This window comes from Lipotes vexillifer, unplaced genomic scaffold (genome assembly GCF_000442215.2).
Source record: "Lipotes vexillifer unplaced genomic scaffold, Lipotes_vexillifer_v1.1 scaffold863, whole genome shotgun sequence".
NCBI classification, from domain to species: Eukaryota; Metazoa; Chordata; class Mammalia; order Artiodactyla; family Lipotidae; genus Lipotes; species Lipotes vexillifer.
This window is the reverse complement of record NW_006788168.1, coordinates 99,859-112,949: the sequence shown is the minus strand read 5'-3', so window position 1 is coordinate 112,949 and position 13,091 is coordinate 99,859. Positions and strand designations below refer to the sequence as shown.

Genomic DNA, 13,091 nt, shown 5'->3' with positions numbered 1-13,091 from the left:
GGTGACAATGAAAGCATTCCTGCTTGGCAAAACAGGACTGCCCCACCAGCACAAGTGTGAGCGTTGACATCGAGTGGAAATGGGTCTTCTCTGCTTTTATTAATACCATTAAATAAACATAAAATGGGGGGAAAAAACCTAGCCATGGAGAACTTGGGAGCTCCCAAGAATGCACCTTTGCACCCAGTTTGAAAAGTACTGTGCTAGCTGGTCATCAAGGTGCTGTGAGAGCAGACAGTCTGGGCGTTGCATCAGACTGGGGTCCAAGGCAAGGAAGGCTTTCTTGAATAAGAGAAGCTTAAGGATGAGAAATGTAAAACCGCCGAGAGGTCTTCATTAGTTATCTAATGAAGATGTCTCTTTTTAACATTAGTTACGGTTTGTTGTTTGATTTGGGGCTTCTTTGTAGTCATCTGGTACCAGGTTTTCCTGTCAGTCCTCTGATGTCCTGTGTAGTTGACAAAGGGGTATGAAGGTGATCCCCGTCACTAGGAGTATCATATTTGTGAAAAGTCAAGGTTTCTGAAAGGGGTTTTGTAAGAAAAAAGTTTTAGGATCATGCTGTACCAGGAAACAACTTACTGCTTAGCTATGGGTTGTTGATTTATTTGAATTTTTTTGAACCCATTATATGTTTCCAAGCCAGGATACTTTGGGTGTGTTAAAAGGCTTTTTGAATTGGAAGAGATACCATCTTGAGTTGTACTAATAATTTAGCTCAACGGCATCCAACAAAGAAGGCATTATTCTTGGATCATGTACACACATCATAGTCTGAACTGGAGTAAACAGAATATTGGCTTTGATAAGAGATGTTATTTAGAACACACTTGAGACATTGTGATGTAATTGTGTACCGAGGCCGAGAAGTGTTAGTCTGCATTTTATTAAATATCCATTTTAGTGTACAGCATTGTACTAGGAATGATAAAAAGCAAAACAGACACTTACTCAAGGCCTGTCTAGATTTTGGCCTCAAGTACTTTCCCCCATCACCTTCTTTCCCACCCATGGCTGAGCTAGGGATGAGAAACCCTAGGTCAATAGGTCACCAACTCAGCTTCAAGCCACGTGGGCTGCCAGTTTTTATTTGACCTCAGAACCCCAGCACTGTCACCTAGAAGTGTCCACGATCCTGGGGCTCAATTTAAACTTTCAGTTAATGGCACTCATTACCTGTCTTCTCCCAACAATGCCTGTTGTCCTCTTAACCTCCCCTCCGCACCCTCTTGGGGTCACATCTCTTTTGGGGCTTTCATGTCTGCGTGCCTGCCTGAAGTTCAGAGACTTCTATTCCAACCTCTTCTTTACATGTGCATTCCTCTTTCACTTTTCAGAGTATTTTCATGTATTTATCCTCATGGAGGACTCTCCATTTCCCTGAGAGTAGGCTAGGCAGGTGGTATTGTCCCATCTTATAACTGTGAGTGCTGCAGCGAGAGGTTAATGACCTGCCCAAGATGCAGAGGAGACTTTTAGAGCTTGCACTTCAATCTTGATCATTAGAATCCAGTTCCATCAACTATTCATTGTAATGCTTTTTCTTAAAGGAAAAAGGAAAAAAACCTTTAAGAAAGCTATAATGTAGTAACAGAATGAGCAGTTGTATAGTAAATATATTGATGTGTGTGTGTGTGTGTGTGTGTGTGTGTGTGTGTGTGTATAATTCTTGTGGTGGATACGTAGGAGCTTTGTCTGAATGTTGTAGCCCTTTTTGCCTTGTCCACCTAATAGATGAGAATATCTAATGAAGAATGTCCTTTGGTCAGCTGGAAAATAACATCCCTGAAAGGGGCCTAGAAGAAACCCCTTTCTGGGAAGACTCCACTGTACATAATTCATAGGCTCTCAGGGTTGGAAGAGACACGTCATCTGGTTCACCAGGTGTTTGATGGTTAAATCCTTGGTTAGATCCCATCTGAATTCTTGAGGGCTGTGGAATGATTTTGAGGAACAATCATTATTATACATGACCCTTAATGACCTAAAGATGTTTCTATGTTCTATCAAACTAAATGGAATATTGGCGACTTAAAAGAAAAAATGGTTTCATTATTTTTTGGGTCATCGGAGCAGGAATAAAGACGCAGAAAGGGGAAGCTGGGGTAAAGTGAGAGACTAGCATTGACATATATACACTACCAAATGGATGGCTAGTGGGAAGCTGCTGCATATCACAGGGAGATCAGCTCTGCTTTGTGATGACCTAGAGGGATGGGATAAGGAGGGTGGGAGGGAGGGGTTATAGGGATATATGTATACATATAGCTGATTCCCTTTGTTGTACAGCAGAAATTAACACAACATTGTAAAGCATTTATACTCCAATAAAGATGTGAAAAAAAAGATTTTTGAAAAGTTCAATTTTTGAAACATTTCCCTTAGAATTTGTTAGCTGTTATGAAAATTGCATAGTTAGACATTTGTTTAATCCTGTTGTTTAATGGAATGTGATTTTTTTTTAATGTGACTAAATGACGGTAGTTTTCTTTTTTCGCTTTCTGTGTTTCTCTGTATTTACAAGCTAGGTGCCATTTCTCCCAGAATTGTTAACCATTGTACGTAGGTTTAGTTTGTGTAACGTGCACAGGGGTTCGTGTGAATGCTTATGGTTCTTTTGTGCTTTAGCCAGAGGTACTAAAGAAGAGAGGGAGGGTTTGAGATTAAATTTTTGTGAAAGCTAATAGAAGACATATAATGAACCTGAGTTACTTGAAAATTCAGTAAGAGGCAGTAACTTGGGCTGGTTTTCCCTCTTTGCCTTTGAATAGAAATGCATGCCCGCAGTGAGGGAGTGTCAAGTGCCTGTGCTGTAGCATCACTTAGCAACATGCACTTACAAATCTCTATTTTGAAGCAGTGTTTCTCAGAATTTAAAAAAAAAAAAAGGTCATATACTTAGACCCTGTAGTCAGTGTATACACCTCTAACTTCTGTCCTAAAAGCACAGGTCAGATAATGTTGTGGTCAGGAGGGTCTTTGTGGGAAGCTTCAAAATTCACTGGGTTTATGTATCCTGGTTGCAGTGTATCTAAGAGCATTACATTAGCAAATAGAACATACATTATAAACTCTTGGGAAAACTTAGATTTCAGCTTTACAAATTTGCAGTATAAGTTGAGATGAATTTTTTTGCCTATAAAGACTCACATAGTCTCTTTAGTTCCTATTTAACTCTAAGCCTTTTCTATAGATGCAAATAAATAGTTCTACAGAGAGGCTTGAATAGAGGCGTGTGTGATGTTCTCTTATAAATATCTGCTCTGTTTATGGAGCTTCTCTACCGCAAGTGGTTTAACGGGTTTCCTGAAGGGAGTGGAGAAAGAATAACCTTAGAAGGCTAAAGGATTAACATTTCTCCACAAAGTTTTTAGAAGTCTGAGACCAGGTGAAATGCAGTAGAAATATGACTAAATATTCTGCATTTTGCACACTTCCGAAGGGCTTCCATGTACAAAATGTTAGCTTTGTGTTTGTGCGTATGAGTGTTTTAAACCCTGTGAAGTAGCCATAACAGGTATTATTGTCCCCATTTTAAAAATTAAGGGAGGCAAGTCGGGGTCATGGTTTAGGTAATGTTCCCATTGTCGCCTGATAGAGTGGCACTGCGGCTAGAGCCCAGATATTGGGATTTGACGCTCATTATACTGTTCACTATGTTTTTCTCAGATATCTTCCCTTTGAGCCTAGAGACCATACATTTTCACCCTTTCTACATCAGTTTCAAGTGGCAGCGGGAGAGATCAAGGCAAGAACGCTGGAATCTGTGTGGCAGTTGGAAGGCCGAGAGGTCCTCAGGAGCAGAGCTGGGTGGACAGGGCTTCACATCATTTCCTCATTTATGTGTCCCTTAGTGTGACACTATTTTTCTTAGCCACTTTTGCAGTTCGTCTCGAGTTTTGCCTGAAGTTCTTCCCCACATTTCCTTGCTACTGCTTTCTTATCATTCTTCCTCGTACTGGAGACCTTGTCTGGCGTAGTAACTCCTAGAGCAAGTGATTGTTCACTCTTCTCTTGAGCAAAAAAGTGAAAGTTGAAATATTATATCTATACGTGGTCAGTTGTAGGGGAAGAGTGACTTACGAGGACTGTTCTCAGATATTGTTTATTCCCCAATTCATACTAAATCTTAAGCTTTTTCCCATGTCTTTAAACATCATTTGAACATATTTTTCTCGATTCCTCAGCATTCTATTGCATGACTTTAGTATAATTTATTGATGCATTTTTCTATTTTGGATATTTAGGTTATTTTCTAGTTTTTTCTGTGATAAAAAACTGGCTCCTTGGAAAAGGGATTTTTTAAGTATTTACCGAGTTAAAAATATGGTTTAAATGCTTTGCCTTAGTCATTAATTCATTAGTACATTGTAACAGTAACTTCAATCAGATAAATACATGATTGTTTTTCTGAAATAATACAATTGTGATAGTTTTATTTTCAGACAGGGAAAATGCATAAAGGTGGTCAATGGAAGGAAAAGATTTCACAATTATGTCATTAGGATTTATTTACTAGTTAAGCTTTTATAAAAGGTGCAACAGCAGTATTTTTAAGGTAGCAGGTTGATACATAAATGTATAGTGTTGTAAAAATCGGAACCAAATTATGACTAATCATTACTTTGTAAGAGTCATTAATTTATTGACGCTTATGTATTTTGGGGGGTGTCTTCCTCAAACATTTGAGCTTGACTGTTTTTCATCATGCATATAGAAAAGAGCTCACCAATTATAAGCAAATTAGTAGAAATTGAGGAGCCAGCTTTTGAATTTCTTAAGAGTTTGATCTCCCGGAACTATGCCTTTTAATTCCCTGTGGGCCTGTGGTGATGGGTTGGAAGGGAGAAGGGAGGGGTCAGAGGTCTTCATAATGCTCTCAGTTCCTTTTCAGTCTGACTCACTTCTCCACCCAGTGCCCAAGATCCACATGCAACAGGCAATGAGTAGACCAAGTTTGTCTACGGTGTTCCAATTCTTCTCTCTGGATTTCTTATTTCCTATCCAATATTTTCTCTCCCCGGGTTCTCCTCAAACTTCCTTATCATAGCATCTACCAAGGCCTATAGTTCTGGGAAGGTCTCATTCTGCCAAATTGTCTTTGACACTTCTTCCAGGTGTATTTGCTATTGAGAGTATTCATAGGTGAGCCAGTGCCTTAATCTTATTTTGATTCTGTTTGGCAAGCTCAGCACGAGGGTCACACAGTTCTACTTCCTGGCAAATTTTGAGGGAGAGGACCACTGCGTAAAAATGGAGCCGGGAAGTCATGTAAGTTAAAAAAAAAAAAAAATGTACAAAGAGGGCTTTTGCCATTAGTGCAAAAGAACATTTCTCCGTTTCCCAATCTATGGTGGATAAAATGTGTGAGCATACAGGCATTGACTTGTTGCCTTGGATAAACTCAGTATTCTTAGGACTAAGTCATACATAATTAATTACCTGTCTCTGCATTCTTTCCAGAGTGATGGCTCTTAGGATTATTCACACTCATGATAACTTATGTTTCCTGAGTACAAGAGCCCCAGGTCTGCCAATTAAGGAAGAAGAGGCAGTGGCGGTTATATAACCTTGGTGCTTCTGTCATGTGGTGGGTAATCATCTCTTTTTTTCTTCTTAACTACTAGTGTCTGAAACAGTACATGCAGCTGGCAATCCGAGAAGGATGCGGGTCTCCCATCACTTGCCCTGACATGGTGTGCCTAAACCACGGGACCCTACAGGAAGCTGAGGTATGGATGACTGCACTGATTTTTCCCTTTCCTGTTGACATGATTTCCTAGGATCTTGACTCTTTATGTACTTCTCTGCCAGGGAGTCTAGAAACAAAATACAGAGGTTAACTTTTTTTTTTTTTTTTAAAGATCATGTTTTATTTACTTATTTATTTTAATTAATTAATTTATTCATTTATTTTTGGCTGCATTGGGTCTTCATTGCTGGGTGCACGCGGGCTTTCTCTAGTTGCAGGGGCTACTCTTCGTTGGGGTGTGCGGGCTTCTCATTGCAGTGGCTTCTCTTGTTGCGGAGCACGGGCTCTAGGCACGCGGGCTTCAGTAGTTGTGGCACACGGGCTCATTAGTTGTGGCTCGCGGGTTCTAGAGCGCAGGCTCAGTAGTTGTGGCGCACAGGCTTAGCTGCTCCACGGCATGTGGGATCTTCCCGGACCAGGGCTCAAACCCATGTCCCCTGCATTGGCAGGCGGATTCTTAATCACTGTGCTACCAGGGAAGTCCCCAAAGGTTAACCTTTTAAAGGAGTACTTTATTGCTACATACCTTGGATTCTTTATAGAAACTGTTAAAGCTGTTACTTACTTTGGTTCTATTTCTAGATGCCCTCTGAGTGTTGAAGAATCTCTAGAATAGGTTAAGGTGCTAGAAATTTACCAAATGTGAGGTTTGGAGGCTGAATAGTCAGTGGCCTTATCTGAATAGTCAGATAAACAGGTGACAGATTAGCCACGGTTATAGATAATATAAATTATTGTGATTCTGCAAAGGTAGCCTGAGTTGAACCATTTCCAAAGAGCAGAGAAAGGCCTTTCATTCCATATTTCTCAGGCACAGAAATGTCTTTTTTGAGTGAGTTCTTCTCCCACCGTATTAAGACTGTGATGTATCTCTTTCCTTTGTTTTTTCAATCCCTGATTAGTAGCTTTGCCCTTAAATCTGCTTTTAACCTTCAGGCCCTGCTCACTTTAAATCTTGTCTGTGTTCATGTAGTTGCTTTCTTGGCCAGTATACCATCTAATCCTTTCAACAAACTTATAAAACTGAAGCCCAGAGTTTCTAAGTAATTTGCCCAAGAGTGCATATCTAAAAAGCAGAAAAGCTAGAATTCCAATCCAATACTTTCTGACAAATTACATGGCTTTAAGAGTAGAACTAGGTAGATAAATAGAATGCATGATAAAGGACTTGATAATTGAAAGCCCAATAGAGTGCATATATGTGTATAGATATACAGGTGTGTGGATACGTATGTATGTGGATATGTGCCTGTGTGTGTATGAATATGTGTATGTAAACACGATACATACACACACATATGCTTTGTATACAAATATATATGCTTTACATATATATCCTTTGCTTTGTACGCAAAGCAGTCAGAAAGATGTTATAGACAATATTTAACCAATTTGCATCTGAGCGCCCTGTGTTTAGCTTATGAAATATCGGGTAAGTGGTACAATTGAGCTTGAAGTGTTTTGGGGGGAAGAATAAAAGGAATGCATAATGGTTTAGAAGTTGTTCATTTTAGGAAAGTCATGAAATAAATTGAATTTTTAAAATGAAAAGGCAGTATTAAATATGTACATCCTGTGGTGAGAAATGTTTACTTTTGTGTGAGTAATGGGTAGAGGAAATTAAAATGGGGAAAAATTAGGTTATCTACCAAGAATACTATTGATCTGTGCAACTTGGAAGTGGTTTTTAAAATGAGACCCAGATTTGCAGGAGCATCTTTCTATATACATAAGCCTTCCAGGGAATATGCTTCCTTTTTTTACTGAGTGTACAATGTGCCAGGCCCTGTTCTGGGCCAGGACAGAGAGGTGAATAAGACAGTCCCAGTGCTGTCCTCCTGGAGCTTCTGATCTAGCAGGGAGACATTATACTGATAAAGAGCCAGATAATTATAAGAGCAAAAAGTGTGAGACGGAACAGGCAGCAAGAGCCGTGTCTGCCATGGAATCTTATTTAATTCATGTATGCAAAATCTATTAAACATAAATGAAGTGACATTTCTAAACAAGCCTTTGAAATTAATCCCAGTCTCTCTTCTAGATAAGCCTACAGGTGTCTATTTACATCTAACTAAAATTAAAGTTAGAGATTCATTCCTTTGTTTGCACTGATCACATTTTAACTACTCAGTAGCTACATGTGGCTAGTGGCTACCAGGTTAGACAGCACAGAACAGAACATTTCCATCTTTGCAGAAAGCTCATTACATAGTGGCGTTCTAGACTTCGAATGAATGGTAACCATTCGCCATTGACACTTTGGATATCAAATGTTAGGGCTAATGTTGTACAGATGAATGAAGACAGGCCATGGTTTGTCTGAGAGATCTCTAGAACAGTCTAACTTTTCTGGTTTTCTTAGTATAGACATTCCCTGGTCATCTTCCCCCGTAGTTCTCTTCTCCTTCTTAATCCTTACTTTTCCCTCTGTTCACGTGCTCATTCACACTTCCCTAGTGCTGATTCCATTTACGCAGCTTTACTAGAAAAACAATTTTACTTTTAGGCTGCATTGAAAGCAAATAAACCCATAATGGCTCTTAAAAATGACAAAAGGATATTTGAAAAACAGAACGAAAACATACTCCAAACTAAACTATGGTACTTCTTACATTCTCCAAAGTCTGTTTCCCATTAGGTAAGTAAGAGACACTCCAGGACATTAAAGGACCATTTCTGTACTCATAGGTCTGGCTAAGAGCCTGACTGAAGATGAGCGTGAATTACAGTAATCAAATGTTCTTAATTAACTTGCCACTATTTTTTTTTTCAGAGTCAAAAAATGTGGTGGTGGTGGTGATTGTCTCTCATTTTTGAACTGAGAAATGAGTAGGTTATAATGGAGCTATTGGTAGCTTCGACAGTTTATATGGGACTATTCCTTTGAAAGCAAATACCTTACACACATGAGCTTGGGCTGTACCATCTCCCTTTCTGACTTGACATCAAGCTTTTCTCATATACAGTTATTATTATTATATCACATAGCTCTTAATCTAGATATTATTGAGTATATCACAGTGGGGCTTATTGACATTGTGCTTGACTGGATTCTGTCTCTATGACTGCTTCTTCCGTCATTTAAAAAAGTATTTATTTTTATAGGTAACACATAAATATACTTTGCTTGTTAAGAATAATTCTGGTTAAGGCTGAGGTTCCCTTTGTGCTGCAGCTATTTATAGTACAATATATGGTTCTTCACCGTTCATTGTCTTACAAAATGCATGTAAGTATAAAATTTTTCATCTTCAAAGGACACCTCTGAATGCTTTCCTGTGTAGGTCTAGCTCGCAAAGTTGACTGTGCTTCATATGTGTCTCCTGCAAGCTGTAATGCTTCCAAATTGGCTCAGTTGTGGCTCTGCCCCTTCACTTCTATTTATCAGGAGTAGCTTCATCAGCAAAGCATTCAATGCCCAACCCAAATACTATTTACGTAAGAAACGGCAGAAAGGGCAGCTTCCCTTCAATGTCATGGAAGCTGGTGGGAGTCAGTGACTGGAGGACTTGTGCCCTAGAGGCGCAATTACTGGGACCCTGGGGAAAAGGAAAACCTTGCTTGCGTCATCTGGTACTTTCAGCTGTTGCTCAGCAGCGTTTCGAATGCACTTGATCCAGGAATCTTGTCCAACATGGAATTATGAAAGGCAGGACACAGATGGTTAGTCCTGATAGCATTTCTTCAGGCAAGGCCTTTGCTTGAAGTTAGTAGCCCTGTTAAAAAGGTGATGACTCATTTAAGCAGTTTCCTTACTGTGTTAGGGAAGTAACATACCACCACAGGGAGAACCTGACCCATTTATCTGGGCCATGTCAAATTTGAGTGGCGAGGGACTTCCCTGGTGGCGCAGTGGTTAAGAATCCGCCTGCCAGTGCAGGCGACACGGGTTCAATCCCTGGTCCGGCAAGATCCCACATGCCGCGGAGCAACTAAGCCTGTGCGCCACAACTACTGAGCCTGCGCTCCAGAGCCCAAGAGCTACAGCTACTGAGCCCATGCGCCACAACTACTGAAGCCCGCGCACCCTAGAGCCCATGCGCTGCAACGAAGAGTAGCTCCCACTCGCTGCAACTAGAGAAAACCCGCATGCAGCAACAAAGACCCAACGCAGCCAAAACTAAATTTTAAAAAATACATATTAAAAAAAAAAATTTTAAGTGGAGCACATACCTACCATTACACGGCCTGAGAAGTTGAACTTCTACCCCTTGCCAGCTGGCAGTGGATGGCAGGGAACAGCTTCTCACCCACCAATACTCCTTCCAAGTCCTGGGGCACTGACATGACCTGCCTTCACTGCTGGTGCCACAGCACATACCCAGAGGATGAATGGGTGCAGCTGTTCTTGTCAAGAACGGGAGCTCCAGAATTGCTATAGGAAGGGATTTAGGGTGGGGCACTGTGGAAGGACTGGGATGGGGGGATGGAGGAGTGGAGTGCCGAGAAATTTGAAGTTATATTTGCAAAATAAACACAGTTTTTACTCATATCACGTGTTTGTTTACGGTGGCTTATGTAAAGGCTGCTGGAATTATAAGAGATCCAGGTGTTCCTCCCACATCACCCTTTAGCACTGTCTCCACTTGCCATCTTTTCATTTAACTCTTTTTTCCCCCCATTATCTGAGTATGAAGCTGGGGCAGAGGAAAAATGAGGGTGCCCAGGCAAGTGTCCATGTCAATGTTCCTGTAGTTTAAGGACCTGAATGGGAAGGGACTGAGCATGTCTATAAACAACCTTTGACTGTGTTCCCTGTTGGCTGGAGAAGAATAAAACTTTGCGGTGGCGCAGGATAAAGGAATCTGCCATGCTGGAGTTAATAGATGTTTTTGAGATTGCAAGCCGAAGTTTGTCTTCGAGCATATTTAAAACGTTGTTTGAGGGCCCGCACGCAGCAGCGAGGACCCAATGCAGCCAGAAATAAATAACTAAATGATTTTTTTTTAAAAAAAGGTATAGCTATATCAATCTTTAAAAAACTGCATATAAGTGAAGAGTAATGTTTCTAAGCTTCTCCTTTAAGTAAAGGCAAATATAAGAAGACTCAGCAGCGGTGCGGTGAATGTGTCATGTGGATGTACACGTGGGCATATCCCTTTTACTCATTGATGGGCTGAGGGAGAGAGGCGGGGGATGTTGTGGGAAGATGTACTGAGGCCTCTGCAGAACAGGTGGAAAAAGAAGAGCGAAAGCAGCCCTTTCTGAAAGATTCCTGGCCCTGGAATTCCAGGTCTCCATCTTTTGCTTCCCCAATGGGCCACACCTTCTGGCTCTCAGACGATGATGCCCTCTTGTTTTTTCAGGTAGGATTTGATAGCTAGTGTGAGCTTGGTTTATTACAGTCATATGAATGGGTGGATGGGCCAGTTTTTATTTTCTGGGTTGTGTTAGGAAACATTCTTAGTTTCTGTGTTAGTGTGATAGGGCACTATCCATACCGCCAGTATTATTTCTCTTACCAGTATTTTTGCAAGTCACAGCCCTTCAGAAATTGCCGAAACCTTGACATGCTGTAGTGTTCGATTTCTGTGGTCAATTTCATCTCCAGATCTACTGATCTTTTGTTTTCTATGTTCAGCCTGTTCCTTTAATTTTTCAGAGCAATCATAGCAGAAGTATGACTTAAAGGGTCAAACCTAAGTAAAATCCGGCCTATTTTTTCCCTCTTCTGTCCTGGCTTTCCAGACCTTGATGGGTAGTACATACATGAAAGCCAGTCCCTAGCTTTTGTGTTTTAATCATTTTATTTTTCTAACTAAAAGACAGCATACATTGTATTTATCAATATAATGAGAACACACTGTATTAGCCTTAATGCTTCTCTGGCAAGCAGGCTTCCCTGTCTGCTCTTTCTTTTCCTTTGGTTTTTGTAGGGTTAGTGTCAATGTAGGTGGTGATGTCTGCTCAAATATTATGGTCATAGTTAGTAATGGTCCACAAGGGTGTGCCTTTTTGTTTCTTCTCATTTGTGGATTTTAGCTATATCCAATTAACTGTTATATATAATAGTTTCAGCACCCCACATATACATATATTCTGAATTCCCTGCCTATGCTCTGCTGTAGGTGGAGGGGGGTGAAAAAGTGAAGACTTTCATCAGAGTAGGAACTGGGTATTGAATAAATACCCCCAGGTTCATTTTTAACAACAACAACAAAAAAGACAGTGATTGCAGGTAATTAGTAGCCTTTTGTTGTTATTATTCTGATATTATTGTTTTTGTTCTATTAAAATGAAACTGAATTTGCCTTCTCTTTGAATGAAAAAGTTTTTTCTTTTTGGAAAGTTTCAATAGTGATGAGGAGAAAACGTGGTCTTTGGATGGGAGGAGAGGAAATTTTTTGTTTAACAGGTAGGTTAGTACAAATTTCAAAGGGCAAATAACGAAAAATCACTTTAAATCAAGTTCAGGATTTTTTAGTAGTTGATTTGACCGGGGCGGGGGGGGCGGTGGTAAGTTCTCTCAGTAGTTGAGAAAATACTTAGAAATTTCTGTTTCTAAGAAATATGAGTCTGGTTAGTAATGGATTAGAACTCACTGAAGAAAATAAGTCTTGTTAGTCTATATCGACCTAAATAAATAAATGAATAAACAAATACATGAGGGATAGGGGACAACTCTTACTTATAATAGAATTCTAATCAATAAATGCGGAAATGAATGATGGAAATAGAAAATCATTATTAAGCAAGTAACACAGTAATAATTATTATAGGCAAGAATTATTGATAGATACAAAAATTAGTGGGAAAAACGTATGATGAAAAACAGTGTATTTGCAGAATCTCAAAATATCTCACTACAAGATACTTGCTGGTTACAAAGGGTAGAGAAATCCGGCAGATATCACCTTAATCAAGTTAAAAAGTTAACATCGACAGTAATGAGACAGATTGTCCTCATGTATCTCCTGATGACGCAACATCACTTCTGTGATATTCTTTTTTTTTTTTTTTTTTGGTGAGGTCAAGTGTTTTATTTCCCCTCACCCCAGACACCCCTCAGGGGCACTGATCCCATCCCACCTCCACTTCTCCTCCCCCTTAACCCTCCCCATGCCCCACTTCCTACCCAGTCGCTGGGAGTTCCTTCTGTCCCCTTAGGTGTCTGTGGTCCCCCACAGATGCCTGGTAGGTGCCCTAGTTGTGAGGAGAGGTAAATTCTGCATGCTTCTAGTATACCATCTTGACTCCACCCCCACTAGAGCATTTACTTTAGAAAATTTTATAATTATAAATTATTTCTCTGCCCTTTTGAGATGTAAATCTTCAACAACTCAGGAATGTCTTTTTCAAGGACCTGGGATCCCTCCCTTTGAAATGTAATCATCAAAAA

General features: G+C 40.1%; 1 protein-coding gene across 1 annotated transcript in view; it reads left to right on the top strand.

Annotated features, from left to right (window-relative positions):
- Positions 1-13,091, top strand: part of RNF144B (ring finger protein 144B) — a 69,687-nt gene that overhangs the window by 25,536 nt on the left and 31,060 nt on the right. The window contains 1 exon segment of the mRNA XM_007461254.1: positions 5,628-5,732. Coding sequence (XP_007461316.1) covers positions 5,628-5,732 — 105 coding nt within the window.